General features: G+C 33.4%; 2 protein-coding genes across 5 annotated transcripts in view; one reads left to right on the plus strand and one right to left on the minus strand.

The window, feature by feature from the left end:
* Prp40 (pre-mRNA processing factor 40) overlaps positions 1 to 6202 on the minus strand; it is a 54486-nt gene extending 48284 nt beyond the window's left edge. For 2 of the 4 annotated variants that reach the window (XM_089255677.1, XM_089255666.1), the window contains exons 1-5: positions 5944 to 6184; positions 4186 to 4269; positions 2866 to 3070; positions 2518 to 2627; positions 1856 to 1888 (exon numbers count right to left, since the gene is read on the minus strand). In XM_089255677.1, coding sequence (XP_089111803.1) covers positions 1856 to 1888; positions 2518 to 2627; positions 2866 to 3070; positions 4186 to 4269; positions 5944 to 5946 — 435 coding nt within the window. In that variant the 5' untranslated portion in view covers positions 5947 to 6184. Of the gene's footprint in view, positions 1 to 1855; positions 1889 to 2517; positions 2628 to 2865; positions 3071 to 4185; positions 4270 to 5943 lie in introns of all 4 variants that reach the window. The other 2 variants (XM_089255687.1, XM_089255668.1) reach the window with 1 other exon arrangement.
* Positions 6203 to 6397: 195 nt separating this feature from the next.
* On the plus strand, positions 6398 to 16486 carry LOC149086468 (actin-binding Rho-activating protein-like). Its single transcript, XM_089255691.1, has 3 exons — positions 6398 to 6718; positions 10326 to 10668; positions 15494 to 16486. The coding sequence occupies exons 2-3, from the start codon at positions 10336 to 10338 to the stop codon at positions 15719 to 15721; spliced, it is 561 nt and encodes a 186-aa protein (XP_089111817.1). The 5' UTR covers positions 6398 to 6718; positions 10326 to 10335; the 3' UTR covers positions 15722 to 16486.
* The last annotated feature ends 1002 nt before the right edge of the window (positions 16487 to 17488 follow it).

Here is a 17488-nt window from a genome sequence, read left to right on the forward strand (position 1 = left end):
GCCAATACCAGTTGTTTAGTTGCCATAGCGACCTGGTGCCTGGGGTTTGTACCGCCTTGCATAATACAAGGTACATGTTACTGTGAAAGCCTGAACTCTAGGCTAGTTTGCGAATCTTTTTGCGAAGCATTTGGTGTACTGGCAAATTTTGCAGTAAATCGGCCAGCCTGATGATTTCAGGCTTTAACCAGCTAGTTCGAAAAATGGCATGGAGTGATCAGTCAGTCACAAAAACAGCGTGATATTAAATTAAAGTATTTATTCTTTACTTATTATCATCACTTGTTGCAACAAAGTGAACTTCTATGTCATTTCAAACTGCACAACAAACTAGAAGCAATAGATGTTCTGCCAACGGGGCCCTCTTACGTCAGCACATTGAATTTTGGCCAGTGATCTCCAACCACATTGCAAAATGGCCAGCCAAAGTAGAAAAAACAAGACTAGTCATTTCTAATAATCAGGCTTTGGCCACAACACATATGTATGGATATGTAATGACCAATGTTCAAAGTGACAAGCCAAACAATGCATGATAATGTTGTTTCACAATTCGGCCATGCCTCTATAAATTAACTAGTGTGAGTGGTCTGAGCAATAATTGATACATTTTCACTACTTTGAGAAACTGGAATACAGTAATACCCTGCTTATGACATACATTGAACCTCCTTGACATTCCCTATTTACTGCATTGACTGGCATGCTTTAAAAACTGGGGGTAGGGTCAGGGTCCATTCTCGGCATGCAAAGAAAAGTGAAGTTCAATGACGATATTGTATTCTGTGTTTTTCTGCATGTTCAGAGATTAAAGCAGTATACTATCACTTTTGTATTAGAACATATTTTACAGTGTAATTCTCTAATTTTTTGCTCCACTTATTCCAATTTTACACACATGATCAAGGATTAAAAAATACTTGTCTACTTTTTTTTGCAAATTAAGAAGAAACACATTATTGCAGTTTCACTGTAAACATCTAATCAAAAATACAATGCAAGAGCACAGAGAACTTATTTTGGAAATTTTTATAATTGAAATTATTTTTTATGTGAAATGTGTTTGGAAAAAGAATAATGTGCCATTCAACAGCCACATAGTTAACATACCAACCTTAAGTTTGACAGGCTTATTTTGAATCCTTTCTTAGGCATTAATGCAAGGTTTGAATCCAAAGGGAATGTCCAAATGTAATCCACATTAATAGGTCATAAAACAGTATTATGCAAGTAAAATAATAAAATGAAAAAAAAAATAATTAAAAGTCAACATTACTATTATGCTAATATCATTTGAAAACTTAGCTATCTTTTGCTATAAAAAAAAATGTCATACACCAAACAGTGATAACTAAATAAAAATGAAGAGTAAAGCACAAGTTGTACGAAATTATTCAGAAAAGTTCCATTTTTTTTAAATATTTCAGTTATATTTGTAGACAATAACAGATGCAATGTCAATATGATTTAAAATGAAACACTTCTTCATTAAAATGATCTGATTCTCGGAAAGGTTGAACATTGCAATCTTATTTATCATTCAATTTTGTTAACTCCTTTATTATCAATTAAATTTTCAAAAATGATGTGAAATATTATTGATTATATTTGGTTATTGGTAATTGTTGATTATAAAATTGATTATAATATATATTTGGAATAAATTATAATATGAATAGAAAAATTATTTGAAACACCCAGTGGATCCATCAACCAAAGAAAAAATGAATGCAAATCAAGTTGTAATCTGTGCTTTAAAAAAGAAAAAACTGAAGTCAAAATAAAATATAAGGCAACAAAGGTTAGAAGGGAAATGTCTGCAGAGGATTGGAAGGGAAAACCCATGTTCACATACTCTTTCAGATGGTTTGGTTGACTGGGGTTTGACCTATTAGGGAAAAAAAAGAATAGTAATCGAAGTGAGAATTAAGCTAATTATATATAAGAAATTTAAGGATAAAAAATAATGTACATAATTAGTTTCATAAGTAAAAATTTAACTTATATAGGTTTTAATATTAATATTTTTAACTGATTCTAAATAATTAAATGAATGAGAAATACTTTTTAATCTTTTCCCTAATATGAAAATTCAGCAGTGGTAGTGCATAAAAAACATAAACCTTTTTCAGGCACTTAACCTTCAATATTTAAATGGAAATAAATATAAGCGAAGAATTTCAATCTGCATTTAATTATTTAACCCTCAAACAGAGCAAATATTCAGAGATTCTGGTTCTCATGGTAAAATTTATATTGATGCCTTATATTTCCTATGTGTCTAGTGTCTGAAATAGAGTTTGAGGACATTAAGTTTTCAAAATTTGTCATATCAACATGGAAAGAGGATACTAAATACAGAAAAAATTTAGGACCATTTCTTCCTTCCCCCCCCCCCCCAAAAAAAATATTCTTGGCTCCTAACTTTTTTCCTAGCCCTGTATATTAGTCTACTTACCTAAAATAATACAGGATAAATCAATATAAGAATACACCATATTAATATGAGATGAGTACCTGTGACTCAGAATCTTGTTTACTTGAGCCATTAGGTGTAGGTTGAGGAGGTACGGGCATCGGTATCCCAGAACTGACAGGGGCTGGCATAACTGGTTGAGGAGAAACACCTGTGTTGAAATGTTCAAAACATTCACATACACAGATTTAAGTTTTAAAATTTGCACAGATATAAGTCACATTGAGTGATTTTTCAAATTTATAGAATATAAAGATTTAAAAAAAAAAAAAACATAGTTAGCAATTACAATATTATCATGGTTTTTGTAAATTTTATATCATATTTGGAAACTGAAAAGGAAGACATTTAAAAGATTGAGTGGAACTAAGAGTTATAAAACTGCAGACCTGGAGGAGGGATTCCTGGGGCTGGAACCATTCCTTGAAATGGTCCCATAGGGAATGCTCCACCGGGAGGCGGCTGAAAAGGTGTTGGAACAGGCATTCCAGGAGGGACTGGACCTTGTGGAGCCATCATCATTGGAGGTTTTATTGCTTCTCCCATGCCATGTCCAGAAGTTGGCAAGAATGGTGGCATTGGTGGTGGTGTCATCTGAAAATAATAAAATATATAATAAAAACCAGTTTTCAATGTCAATTATTTTGAATGTAAACATAAGGGATTCAATAAAGGAATGTTATCACTAGGTCTAGGATTTTTATGCCCTAAAAACTTGTGCTCTAATACTCTAAAAAATGCTCTATAAAAACCCATTTATGCCCTTTTACAATTTAAAAAAAAGACAAAAATAATTCTTTTTATTTGATAAAAACTCTCAAAATTTCCTACAAAAGCTAAAAAATTTCCCCCATGGATCAATTTTAGCCAATTTTTCCTATGAGTAACTCTCACCAATTCAGATGATTAATCTATATGCAGCCACACACAAGTTTCATTGAAGGGCCAGTATTTTTATGCGCTAAAAATTCAATGCCAGGGCTGATTGGTCAAAAAACTTGAATTTCTCGAATAGCAGGATTTTTAAACCAATCAGCAATGCCGTTTCATTTTCAGTGCATAAAAATTCTAGCCCTAAGAGCTCTGGTCAGCGGCAGGAACCAGAAAAACCAGTCTGAAGTAAAATTGGAATAGCTGGAAAAATTTATTGAAAATTATGAAATATGCCTTAAAATTTTGAAAACATGCTCGATCACGTAGAAATAGAAAAATGTAAAAAATGAAAATAAAAAATATGCAAAGACAGAAATCTGAGCATTAGGTATTCTTATTAAGTGAAGAGAAAGCAAAACCATCTGCTTTTTAGTTATGATCGTGTGGAACTTACAGGCAGGGCAAATATGCAAAGCCTCATATAGATGAGTGCTCATATAAACACCTTAGGTATACATATCTACTCGTATTGTGAGAAATATCTCATTCATCGACTCAAAATCTTTTAAAAAAATTCTAAAACTTCTGCTTGTCTTGCGCTGCCGGAATCAAATAAGTCATTCACGTTAGCATTTCTATTCCTTCCAAACAAATCAAATACAGGGAGCCATATACAGTCAACATTTGTTATAGCAACCCTGTGTTGCGCAGAACGTTCTATTACAATAACTGGGACGATAAGTCCCATATGTTTTCTACGTTGATATTGAATTTGATGCATTAAAAAGGTATAAAAAAATTTTTTTAAGAAAAAAAACGAAATCTAGTATACTTACACCAAATGGAGGAGGAGGTGGCATCATCATTTGCCTTCCAGAAGGTGGGGGACCTCCTCTAATAGCTTTCGGACTATCAGAAGACTAAAAGATTATAGAAAAGGCTGGCATCAATTACAAGCAATAACATTAGACAAGCTGTATGTTCAAGCGAGAAAACTAGAGCACCGTATAAGTATTTGTGAAATCTAATAAAAATTTAAATTTTTGGGGTTTTTTTTGTAGAACAAATCTTAAGGCCTATTAAATAATAAAATTACTTATTAACAATTAAAATGAAAAAAATGAAACTGAAGCTATTTGAGTGATTTTGTGGCAAAATATACAAGCAGAACAGAATTGGTTTTTTTTTGTTTTGTTTTTTAATGAAGTAGGGGTTTTGAGCCAGAGAGCATGGCCTCATATTATCCAATGGTCATTTATTAGGTTATATACTCAATTAAATTACTATTACTTGTTAGTCAACATTGGGACAGATCTTTAAACACTCGATGATTATGGTGTTGTCGGGTCTTCATTTGAAGAGAGAGAGAAATGGTGAAAAGAGTGAAAATAAGTGATAGTAGAAGATTTGCCTTTATCAAGAGCTAAACATACCTTCCTTATTTCTGTAAATATTGTCACCCCTAAAGTAGAATATGCTGAAATCTGCGATGTACATTGCAAAACAATTGGTGCTACTGCAGAACAATGTAGCAGAATTTTAAGAAAAATTTAAAAAAACATTATAGGTATATATTTACATCAGAACATTTCCAATCAGCAAAGGAGTCATTGCAGAACAATGCAAAACATTCTGCTTTAAGGATTGTCAGACATTTTACTTCTGTATATAGAATCAGCAGTATGTTTAGATTTGTCTGTGATTAGCAAATTGTGCTCTGAAGTCTTTTCTTTTTTCTGAGCATAGTAGTTATACCAAGTGTCTGCACCATGTAATATTTAAGCCCATGTGCACCATGCCATTCATTTTTGAACAGCCTTTGATATTTTTAAGCCCCAGGGGTTTGCCAAGTAATTGGGACTTTGTGAGCTCCCAAGGTGTGACCTAAGCCCCAAAGCAGAATGTTTTGCAATGTTCTGCAACGAGCAATCAGCAGACTGAAAATGTTCTGCAGTAAAAATTCGCATATACATAATAGCGTTTTTCTACACTATTCTTAAAATTCTTCCAGATTGTTCTGCAACAGCACTGGTTGTTCTGCGACGTACGTCGCACATTTTGGCACATTCTGCTTTGGGGGGACCTAAGTAGGGTAGATTAAACTCCTTTTGAAAATATGAACAGTCTCACCAGTGCTGTATTTTCCTCTAGGCTGAACAAGCTGCACCTGGGGCCCAGAGATCTGCAAAGTGCCTCAAAAATGCCAAACTATTATTTTTAGAGAAATCGCTCAAAGATCTACAAATGGCTTTAGATATGAAAAAAGGTCCATAAGTTACCATATATCATATATTCAACACAAAAGACAGCGACAGTAAACCACTGGCAAAGGGCAGCTGGAGTTGGACATAAAAGGGCTCCCATTACGTTCAATAGTCTGGGGCCAATCAAACCTAAATCCGGCCCTGAGCCCAACGTGCTTCCACATGAGCATCACGTTATTCTTGCATTACCTGACATCTGAGAGTTTTCAAGATTTCTTGGTTATTTTTGACACTTTCCTGATCTTCACGGAACTGTGTGAACCAAAGAAGTAAGCAAAAAAAATCACCATAGTCTATCATGTAATAAATTAACACTATGAATTAACTCACCATGGGTGTGTGTGGTATAAAAAGGTTCCCTTCGAACTGCTCAGTTCAAATCATATTCATTGGGATGCATAAATATTTCAAGTCGAAACTACGTCAGTATTTATATTATTTCATGAATGTGTGATGATCACACAAACTGGAATGTTACGAAGAAGTTTACAAACTATTACAAATAATAAACACTATGATACACAATAATAGTGTACGTATCGCAGCGCTACTCTACAAGCCGCTAAGAATCAAAGTATGGTAAGTTGTCAGTTCCGTGATCCAACCGTCTCAGAAATAAATTAATTGACTTCCCCGCCCCCAAATAATTACTATAATTTTTAATTTATTTTAATCAATATTCGTAATTTTGTTTTAGTTTTCAATTAAGCTTTTCTTTTTCTGTTTCATAACTGGATTTTAAACACAGTATAAATATAAGTTTTATATTTACTATGTTAAGGTCGTCTAGATCCTGTAAGTAATCCTATCTTTTTAAATTTGTTTTCATTTACCTGAGAAAAAAAATTGTCTACATTTTTGAAGTACATTTTTAAATTTAATGAGAACCAACAAAGGTTTTTTTGATTTTCTGGTTTGATGAAGTTAAAATTTTGAAGCGAGACAACGGCTTGAAATCATGTCACTTTTTGAAATTTTATATATTTATATTAAAGTCCCATCTGGGCTAAACTTAATGATGACTCACTTGGCAGAAATTCAAAATTCCTTTTTTAAACTAAAGTCGTAGAAGTTTTCTTCCAGAGTGAATTGAACATCGTTTTAGGTGAGAATGAAACCAATTTTTAAATATTTCTCATGTGCGAAAAAATATAAGCTTTTCTGGTTTGGTAGTGTCATATTACATTTATCTTTCTAGATAATTAACAGTTACCATGTTGATATTTGACACAATTTTCAAAACTATTTTTAAATGGAAAAAGAAAATAGGGTGTAGAGAAACATTTCTGATTTTGTTTTTCATCCAGTGCTGCCATGTGATCTGAATGAGTTTTAAAGAAGCGATTAGCTTTTTCTTAAGGCCCATTTGCATGTGTCAAGTAATTTAATTGTTAAATCATCAAGTACTATAAAAATGTATGCAGGCATCAAGGGCTGTTCACATGCCACTTTTAGTTGTGAAGTAGACCAATATGCAGAATAATTTTTTTCCATTGAAAAGGCCTTATGCATATATGCATTAGATTTTAGTGCTTGACGACTTAACGACTAAATCACTTGACCACTAAATCAGGTGCAAACAGGCCTTAACTGGTGTTATGAAAATTCTGTCCATAACTGGTGGCGATAAAATTCTATGCATAACTGGTGCCGTGGGGTTATTTTGAACCCCAGCAAGTATTAATGCATTTTAAAAATCAACAAAAAGAGTCTTCATAAAAGCAACGGGTTTTTTACATGCCTTCATTCATCTGTTAATTAGTTCACTAAATAATTTTTCAAATTTCTGTAATTACTTTCCGAAAATTTTTTATTTTATTAAGACACACATCCCAAAAAAGTGGAGGAATACATGACTTTTGAATTATTTTTTAAATTATTTATTAAATTTTTTTAACAATTTTCATGATAGAAAAATGAACATATATGATTAAAATATACTCAGAAAATAAAACTTTTAAATTAAAATATTGTTTACTATATTTTCACAAGCACCAAAGTTAGTCTTATTCTAAGTCAGAAACACAGTTCTTGCAAACAACACCATGAAATATTGATCACACAGATCTTATGTACAATTCACTAACAACACTATCCTCATGTTCATCTTGGATATCCGATGTTTCACATTTAATTTGAAACTGTTATCAAGAAAACTGGAGCTCTTCCAAAACGACATATCGATCTTGCCACTACGACTGACAGACAAAAAATGTCTTATGCAAATGGTGAGGTGGGCATTTTGACCCGATGGAAACTTTGACGAATGAAATAACGGAAAGAAAAATAGAACAACTTCACATAAATTTGTCAAGAACGTATAAACAAGCTTCTTGAGAGGTATTGATAACAGTAGGCACTTGATGTATTTCTTTCTCAAGGGAGTGGCATGTTAAGCAATGCGTGGGGTCAAAATGACCCCACCATGCCAGTTGATGGTTAAGGGATTCTGTAGTTAACTAAATTTTAAGTCATCAAGTACACTTTAGAATGTATGCCAACATAAAAGATCATCACTACAGATTAAGTTGAATAGAGTCCAGTCTATATTTGATTAAGCACACACTATGTGCGTGCACCAGTGGGCACAGCCTTTTGTTGTCCGATTTGACCAATGGTCATTCAGTACTTGATTACTTATGTTGGGATGGATTTCAGAGCACTTTATTACTTAAAATTTAGTTAATTATTAATCACTTAACTCGTATAAAATTTGATTTTATGAAAACGATTTTGAATTCTACTCTTTTGTATACAACAGCGAGTAACTCCTGTTCTCCTAAAGTCATTCTTCCGCTTTTTCGAGGCTTAGTTCGTCCTGGACTGGAGCATGCTGTAAGGTTTTGGAGAGCATACTTACAGAGGGACATAGAATTGGTTGAAGGGGTGCAGAGAAGAGCTACGTGTGTCCTTGTTGGCACACGGGGCTTGAGTTATGAAGAGAGACTTCATTTTTTGAATATGTTTACATTGGATGAACGCAGGTGTCGAGGAGATATGATCGAAGTGTTCAAAATTTTCAATGGGATGGATAGGATGGACCATGAACTTTTAGTACACCGCCAATCGACTGCTTTTACAAGGGGACACCAGTATCGATTGGTGAGGGACAATGCAAGGTTATGGTGTCGCAGGGAATTTTTCTCTAATAGGGTTGTTAATTAATGGAATAGCTTACCCCCGGAGGTAGTAAATTGTAACACAATTGACACGTTTAAAAATAAATACAATAAACATGATGGGGTAAATCGAGAAGCTATCCATTCTTAGAATAAGACAACCATAAGTATTCTTTATGGGCGTTGTATAATATTTTATCATGCGTTCATAATTTGTGTTAATTGCATGTTTAATTGGGTTGCTGTATTTTTGAAATATATGACATCCATATTTTTATGGGTTTCTTTTTATCAGCCACCTCGTTGGGCATTTTACCTGTTGTGGCGTTGTATTTGTATATGGAGTATTTTTAGATATTTTTTCTTTGTTTCTGCTACTGATGAAGGAACTTCATATAGTTCCGAAGTGCATATAGCCGTGTTTCTTTTGCAATTTTGGGTTCAACTATGTTGGTTGTTCAATTGTATTATCTAACCCAAAAGGTAATTCATTTCTAATATGTTAAGAGCTGTGTGTAGGTTTCTTAGACTATCTAGCATTTTATGAGACAGATCCATTTTTCCCATATTATCTGACTCTGGGAGGAACTAACACTCCCCTCTAGATCTGTGCCTGACTGTAGGCAGGTTCAGCTGTATACAGGTGCAAAGGGTGAAACTGCTGGGCTGCAAACTATAAGGGACCCATGAAACAAATTAGAATATTTTGACTAATTAAGTATTTCATTTCAACTTCAACCCTCAAAAAAGAGATCTTGCTTGAAATCCAATCAATTTATAGGTATGTTATGCCACATGAAAAATATGATTCGTGCACACAGGCTACAAGGCCTCCCTTAGCTCTTAATGAAAGACCTTAGAGCCTGGGAGGCTCTTAATGAAAGGGCTAAGGGGAAGGAGAAATTAATCCTTTATGAAAGAGCTAAAAATCATGGTTTTAGCTCTTTCATAAATTTACTGGTGTGGAAGTTTAAGAAATAAAATATGTTCAATCCCTCCTGTCTCTGTCATCTTTCCAGCATAGGGCCCCAAAACTTTTTTGCACTAGGCTGCAAAATAATTAGTACGGCCCTGAAAGATATTGAAGTTATTTTCACTCAGAAATAAATTGACCTGATTTCAAAAACTCATTCAGTTGATAATTCTTATGTGTTCAAAAAAAAGTGTATAATAAAGAAAATAGTCATCAAATTATAAAAAAATAGCAACCAAATATGCCAAAAAATTATATTTTTGTTTGAATAAAAATTGCACAATTGTTGGAACTTGTAACTAAAGGCAAAAATTGTTCTGAAATGAAGGCATCTTTAGTTATGGTTGGGAAAACATGGTTTTTATTATCATACTCACAAACTTTTAGCAACATTATATTTTTGCCAGTTTTTTTAAACCATGAGGCAGCTTCTTTGTCTTCATATGCATTCTTTTCTTGTTGGTTCAATTTTCTGAATCAGTTTTGTTGAGCCATCAAGTCTTCTTGAATGACAAATCAACTAGTTTTATAGTTTTTATATATGACATGTACACACAACTGTATATATGACATGTGATTGAATTTTTTTATATCAAGGGACGTTCTGTTTATCTTTCTAGATTTTACACTATGGATGATCATGAAAAACCAATAGTGAAGATTTATGGCAACGAGTCCTTATCGTCAAGAGTTGCAGCTTTTCAAAAGAAAACTGAAGAGCATAAACCAAAACAAAAAACAAATCTTTTCACACATGGTCATAGTCCAATAGATAGACCTAAATGGGACAAGAGTGATCCTAGATATGGCCGCCCACCAGAAGGATCGAAAACAGAAAAACGGGGTTTAGCTGCAGGTTCACATATTGGTAATGAATTGCAGTTTTTATGTGATATGATAAATGAATATGGCCAATCTAATGAAGATGGAACCATGTGGATAACATTTGGGGAACTATTCAATGTAAGTGTTTACACACAGTCAGTATGTAACATACATAATACTTCATTCTCCAAAAAATAGTACCCATGGAAATATGTACTAGAGAGAGAACCTAGGCAGCATGCCCCTCTCCCAGAAGTCCTCTTTAAATGATAATCTGTTGGACACAATTGAACATTGAATAAATGCTCCCCCCCCCACCCTCCCTGCAAAACCATGACAAACTGTCAAATCTAGTTAACACCGCGTAGCCAGCAATATCAATCCACACAACACAATAAGCAACTTACATGAGCTTGTACCTCCCACAAACCAGGGTTGGCAAGGTTTTTACTGTACTGTCCAAAACTGTCCTAAACTGTCCAAAACCTCCTATTTATAACTATAAGTGAAAAAATTTGCAATTTGATAAAGAGGTAACTTCTATAATGAATTAAACTTTATATTATTAATTACATTAAATATAAAATTTTAAAATTCAAAACAGTATATGCAAAGGGTTGGAAACGAAGAGGAAACATGAAGAGTGTAAATTATTTTTCAATTTATAAATTTTTTGTCACTTTCTGAATGTTTTTTTTTATTTGAAAACAATACAGGGTGTTTCAAAAAGTTAGACCAAATATTAGAGAGGTAGTAGAATACCCATTTCAGTACAAGAATATTAATTAAGAGCCATGATTTTTTGCTGTGAGGTCAGAAATTAAACTGGCTAGAGGTGTGCAACAAGCACCCATTTTCAGGGCTCCCACTCATCCTACTTGCTCGGGTTTGTCCTACTTTTTTACCAAATTCTATCAACAAAATTTATGTAATTGATTTTAATTGTGCAGGGAATCCTTGATATATTGCCAAATATTACAAATGTTGGAGATTACAATTAATGATTCTGCCAAAGCAGAAATTGTATCGCTTTAAAGGTTATTTGGGGACAGGGTGTATGTGGACCATTTGATTTATTAGTTTTTCATTTGCTTAGTTTGAGGGTTCAATAAGTATAATAGTCATTAAAAACTTCTGCTGGTTGAAAAAAAAAATAATTTTGTATTTATTACTCTTCATGCTCCTGGACAGTAACTAGCATTCATCATTCAAAATTATGGTGCAAATAGGTGAAACAACAGTTTGCATTACAAAGCAGTTGGATACATAGGCCTATTCCAAGTTTGGTGATTCTGATGCTACCCAAAAGCATTCAGCTGTCTTCTGTATTTTTAAGGCATGAATAGGCATAAACAATATTTACCAGAGTTGGCAAGATTTTGGGTAGTACGGTAAAATATAAAATCGTACTGTCCAAAACTGTCCTAATCTGTCTAAAACCTCATATTTATAACTAAGTGAAAAACTTTGCAATTTGATGAAGAGGTAACTTCTATAATCAAATAATAAACTTTATATTATATAAATTATATTAAATATTAAAATTACATTAAATATAAAATTTTGAAATTCAAAACAGTATGTGCAAAGGGTTATATGACTGATATCAGGTTATCAAACAAATGAAAACTGAACTGTCTTGAGGTAAAATATTAGATTTATGGAAACATGAAAGATACAAGAATGGGATAAAAAAGTTGTTGCATGGAAATCAGGAAAAAACAATAGATATGACTACAGAATGAAATTAAACTTACGTAATAATCGAGCACTAATAATCAAGCACAGCTGCACCTTTTAACATTCGATATAACACATAGCTAATTTAGCTGCCCTATCTGTGCCAAAACGATTTCTAAGATTACAAAATTTGAAAATATTCTTTCAATTGATGCATAACTTGGGTGACATGAAAATAAAAAAAACAATGTGTTAAAGACAGTCTTTTGATAAGCCTTCTTCCAGTGTTTTTCGTATTGAATGATAGAATTGTAATTGTATGAATTGTACAATTGTATTGTATTGATAGTATTGAATGATAGAATTGTAAATATAGTTTGAATTTATTCTGTAAAATATCAGCCCCTAGCCTCATAACCGCAGCAATTTAAATTTAACAAAAACTTTGGGTCTTGAAGTCTTTTATCATCATATAGGCGTAATCAGTGTTTGTGAAATTGTGTTTTGTTAGTCATGAGTAGGTGCTACATAGTGGCCTCATTTTCTTCAGATATATTTCTTTTATTTATAATTAGTTTTTAAAAATTGAGAATGTAAAATAGAAAGATCTATATATATTTGAAATTGAAAAAAAAAAGTTTGAAAAGTCAAAACAGAACAATTTGCATCAAATAAACACTACACCATTGATATATATTCACACCATTATATTGCTATCTAATAAAAAATAATATTTATGTTGAGTTTCACAATAATGCAATGATTATAACTGTGACTATGCATATTTGGTACCTTCAATATAATATACTAGCTATAATACCCGGCGCTGCCCGGGTTTTCTTCAATGAGGCTTTTTTGGATCACGTGATATCTCCCTCTCTTTTTCTTGAGGGACATACAAACCGTGTCCAAGTTAACCAATATGGCGACCTGCACGATTCATGAAATAAACAAATCTAGATTTACACAGAAACGTAGAAATGAATATTTTTCTTTTTTTAAGGGGCGCTAGGTATTTCGATCCCCCCCCCCCTCCCTGAACTTCCAAGTTACCCATCTGCCTGTTTTAGCTTTCAAAAAATGCTTAATTAAAGCTGTGGAATTTTTTCGATGCACTTTTCACGGGCTCGTAACTAATTTTAAAATATCCTAACCCACATGAATTCATGCAAATAAATATCAAAAGAGACAATATAGAGACATTAATTTTCATACTTGAGAAGATATAAATGAAATCAATGATATTGCTCGAATATCCAACTCAAAAGTATAGGTTTGGCTAATTACTTCATATTTAATCTCCTGGGCTTCGTATATCTCTAAGCGAACTGAATATTTCAAAAATCGAGAATTCAATACAATTTTTAAAATTATTGATGGGGTGGAAAATCCCACTAATTTCCACATTTCTACAGTAAAATCGACAATTTTAGCACTGATTTCTATGAGGATCACCCTTTTCCTGACTTTCAAAGCGATGCTGATGATGATTATGACGTCTATTCAAAAAGCCTCATTACTGAGAGTATATTGAAAATGTGGCAAACCATTATAAAGGCATAAACTATTATACATATACTAACAGGATTAAAGAAGTGACAAACCGTTGTAAAGGCATATACACGTCTGAAACGCATTGCTAGGGAACCACGGTAACCAAAGTAAACGTTCGGAAAGTGATTGTTGAGGCCCAAAAACCATTGTTGCCGGACAGTTTTTTGCCCATTTGGGGCATTTGCCCTGGGCTGACGAAATTTTAAAGTAGCCTATCGTTTAAGTCGGGTCCCATTCGGTATATATGCAAAATTTGGTGACGATCGATCTAAAATTGTAGATTTGTATAGAGAACATACACACACACAGACAGACAGACACACAGAAAATCAATTTTATATATATAGATTTTTAAAGAAAAGTGTTTGGAGAGATTCGGCAGGGTTTTGGACAATCACTGTACTAAATACAGTACCTGCTTCATAATCATACATGAAAAATAAGATGTGGAGTAGAAATAACATTTATGACAAACTAAAAAACTGAAAACAGTGTTTATATTTAAACAGTTATACAGTATACGTGATATTAATTTACTATCAGATTTCCAACTTAAAACCAATTTGGTGAAAGTTTACTTAGGAAAAAAAACAAATTACACCTTTTTGAAATATTTTTGATTTAATTTTATTTTCTGCTAGTATTTTTTGTAATATCTTAGTATCATGAAAAAAAACAAAAAATCCAAAGGTTTCCACATAACATTTTGAAACTTGGAGGTTTTAGACAGTTTCAGACACTTTTGGACAGTTTTAGACAGTTTTGGACAGTTTATCCCGCGTGTCCTGTCCAAAACCCCAACCCTGCTACAAACAATAACCATCTAACCATCTTGTATATCTGTCCAACAGACTGAGGTCGTCTCACGTACTGGATTTAAATTTTTAGCCATTTAGGTGGTCTTCAAGTAGGAGAGTCTGCTTATATGCAAACTGGTTTTGTGCAGAGTATGGTAGTCATTTTTTAAGACTGAGTAAGTTTTTTATTGAAAAGACGTTGCGAAGGAGATATGTTATAATTGGGGGAAGGACCAAGATCATACACAGCTTCTACCTGTGTGGATTGGAGTATAAAGAACCTCTTCCAGAGAAATTTCGATTCTTTTTAAGATTTCGAACAAAGTATTTTGAATTGAAAAACAATTATTAAATCAGAGATTACATTTTTTCTTTTTGACAAGGAAGGGGTTTCTACTTCCCTCTGCCCCTGGGGTGCTAAAAAGATGTCTCACATGGGTAAAAATTTTATCTCAAACAGCTCCTGCTTTAAATGTACTTGTTTTGAAAAAAATAATAATGTATAGAACATGCTAAAGTTAATGTAACCTAAAGTCATGGCCCCCACATCCTGAAGCAGGGCCCTAGGCTGGGATCTTTTACAGCCCCCCCCCCCGACCAGACTGTCACGGGCCCCTTTATGATGAATTTATAGCATGAAAAACAAAAAAAAATTATTGAAATCCTCCTGGGCCCCCTTGTGTGGGGGCCATGCCTAAAGTTATATAAGTTATCTGTATACATGTTTTTATGCTAAATAAGGAAAAGCCAGTTAAAATAGACTCTACTGTATAGCAACTGCAAGGATCCTTTTTCTTTTATTTAATAAGTTCTAACCCAATGGTATTAAAAACTCATCTCAAAATATGAAGTCTAGTAATTTTGTAAAGTTCTTAAGTGGAAAATATTAGTATAAATTCTATTTACTATTTTTTCACTTTTGTTTTTTACAGATCTATACAGTGATTTCAAACAAAGTTGTTGGTATCTTATTGAGAGCTAGAAAGCATGGGTTGGTGCATTTTGAAGGAGAAATGCTGTATCAAAGAAGAGATGAGGGTGTTGTAATCACTCTTTTAAAGTCGACACAAGAAATCAGAGAGATGTATAGCTCCAGCTCAACCAGTAAAAATAAATTTGAAGTTGGGCAAGCACATTTGACATCACCAGAACATCGTTGAATATTCTTGATTTTGGTAAATGTATTTGCAATGCAAATACAAATTTACGAAAATATTTTTTGGCATATATCCACTACTCACACAAAATCAGAACATAACTGCTTATTATATTAAAAAGCATAAGCTTTGGGATTTTATGTGCATAATCATAACATATAATCAGGCAAGGCCTAATGCTTATGTTGTCATTAATCTACAATATTACAGATTAGGATGAAATCTGTTAATAAAGGAAGTGAAAGGTTTTGTGAAAGCAAAGAGAATATGGTTCGTATACAGGGTGTCAAAAATATTGGGACAAATGTTTGGGGAATATTATAGATATCATCTAAAGGAATTGGATTTGCACAGGTGCCATGGACTTAAAGTTTAGAAATCTTGTGTGTAATGTAAGTGATGAAATGGGGTGGTTTTTTTATTTTGGCATTCCCAAAAAAATGCAGATAACAATTGTGAAACCTAAAGAATACTTTTATATTTTGAAAAACTGGTTGGTCTTTTTGTGTCAATTACTCATCTGGAGTGCAACCTTTTTCACTGTTTTTGTCTGTGGGGTTCAGATGCAATGTGTGATTTGTATAACAAGATTCATGTTTACAATAACTGAGCTGTGCTACAAGTTGTGCCTTTTCAATATATGGTTTTATAATTGTAATGATTTCTTACTTCTGAATGGTTTATGACCTTTTTTTGCTGCATATTGATATGGATTGTTTACTGCATTTATGTTTAGTTCAATAAATTTTAGACATATGTTTTTTTCAATGATTAAAACATTCATTATCTCAGTCAATAAAATCCTAATAGAGAGAGGAAAAAAAATTTGTACTACTTCCAGTATTCAGTTAAGAATTCACAAGGTCTGGGGGTAAAAAATTAAATTTACAGTAGAAAATTACGAAAAAGGTTTAGTTTTAATCAGAAATCAAAAAAGGTCAGAAATCAATTTCTTTTTTTTATAATTATGCCGCTGTGGTGGTCGAGTGGTTATAGTGACGGACTCGCGATGCGAGGATCCGGGTTCGAACCCCACAGTGGTGGTCGGCTGAAGTTGGTTTTCTGTGGTTCCCAACTTCAAGGCGCAAATGTGAGCCGATCTCCCCGTTAAAAAGTCTCGCCACAGAGAGCAACAGTCCTACAACGATAAATCATTCAATCATAACACTTCACTCATAGTTTGAAAAACTGGTGGCAGATGGCAGCACTACACATAACAAGCATTACAGAGAAACAAAAAAAACTTCACGTCAGGTTTCACTACACGTACATTCCCGCATGTACCGATTCGTTGGGGGTTCCGCGGGGGGGGGGGGGGGGGTGCATGTGTGGTGTAGCAGTAATAGGTAGGGCCTCCAAAAAATGGCTCGGGGAACCATGATGTTCTTAAGTCAGCCACCTCGTTGGGCAATTTGCCTGTTGTGGCGTTGTATTTGTATTCATTACAAAAAATTTCTAGCTTAAAAAATTTCATTGTGAATAAGATGGTTGAGGAGAGGAACTAGAATTAGACATTCTATAATCACACAAAATTGAATGGACTTCATTAAAACAAATTTTTAATCTTTTAGAGAGAAAGAAGAAGATTTTTTCACGACCAGATTTACTATTGAAACTTTTCGGGTTTTCGTTTTTATAGCAAACGCCATTTACCATAAATTTGGTCATCTGACATTTAATAAAAACGTCTCGTTATCTTCCATATTTTCAAGGAGGGGGCAATTTTTTCTCTGCTGCAATGAAAGACTAAAATTATTTTCATGACATAAA

The sequence above is a fragment of the Pholcus phalangioides genome, unplaced genomic scaffold (genome assembly GCF_987345545.1).
Source record: "Pholcus phalangioides strain wild (caught in Gottingen) unplaced genomic scaffold, Ppha-v1.0 ptg000004l_1, whole genome shotgun sequence".
Classification (NCBI taxonomy): Eukaryota; Metazoa; Arthropoda; class Arachnida; order Araneae; family Pholcidae; genus Pholcus; species Pholcus phalangioides.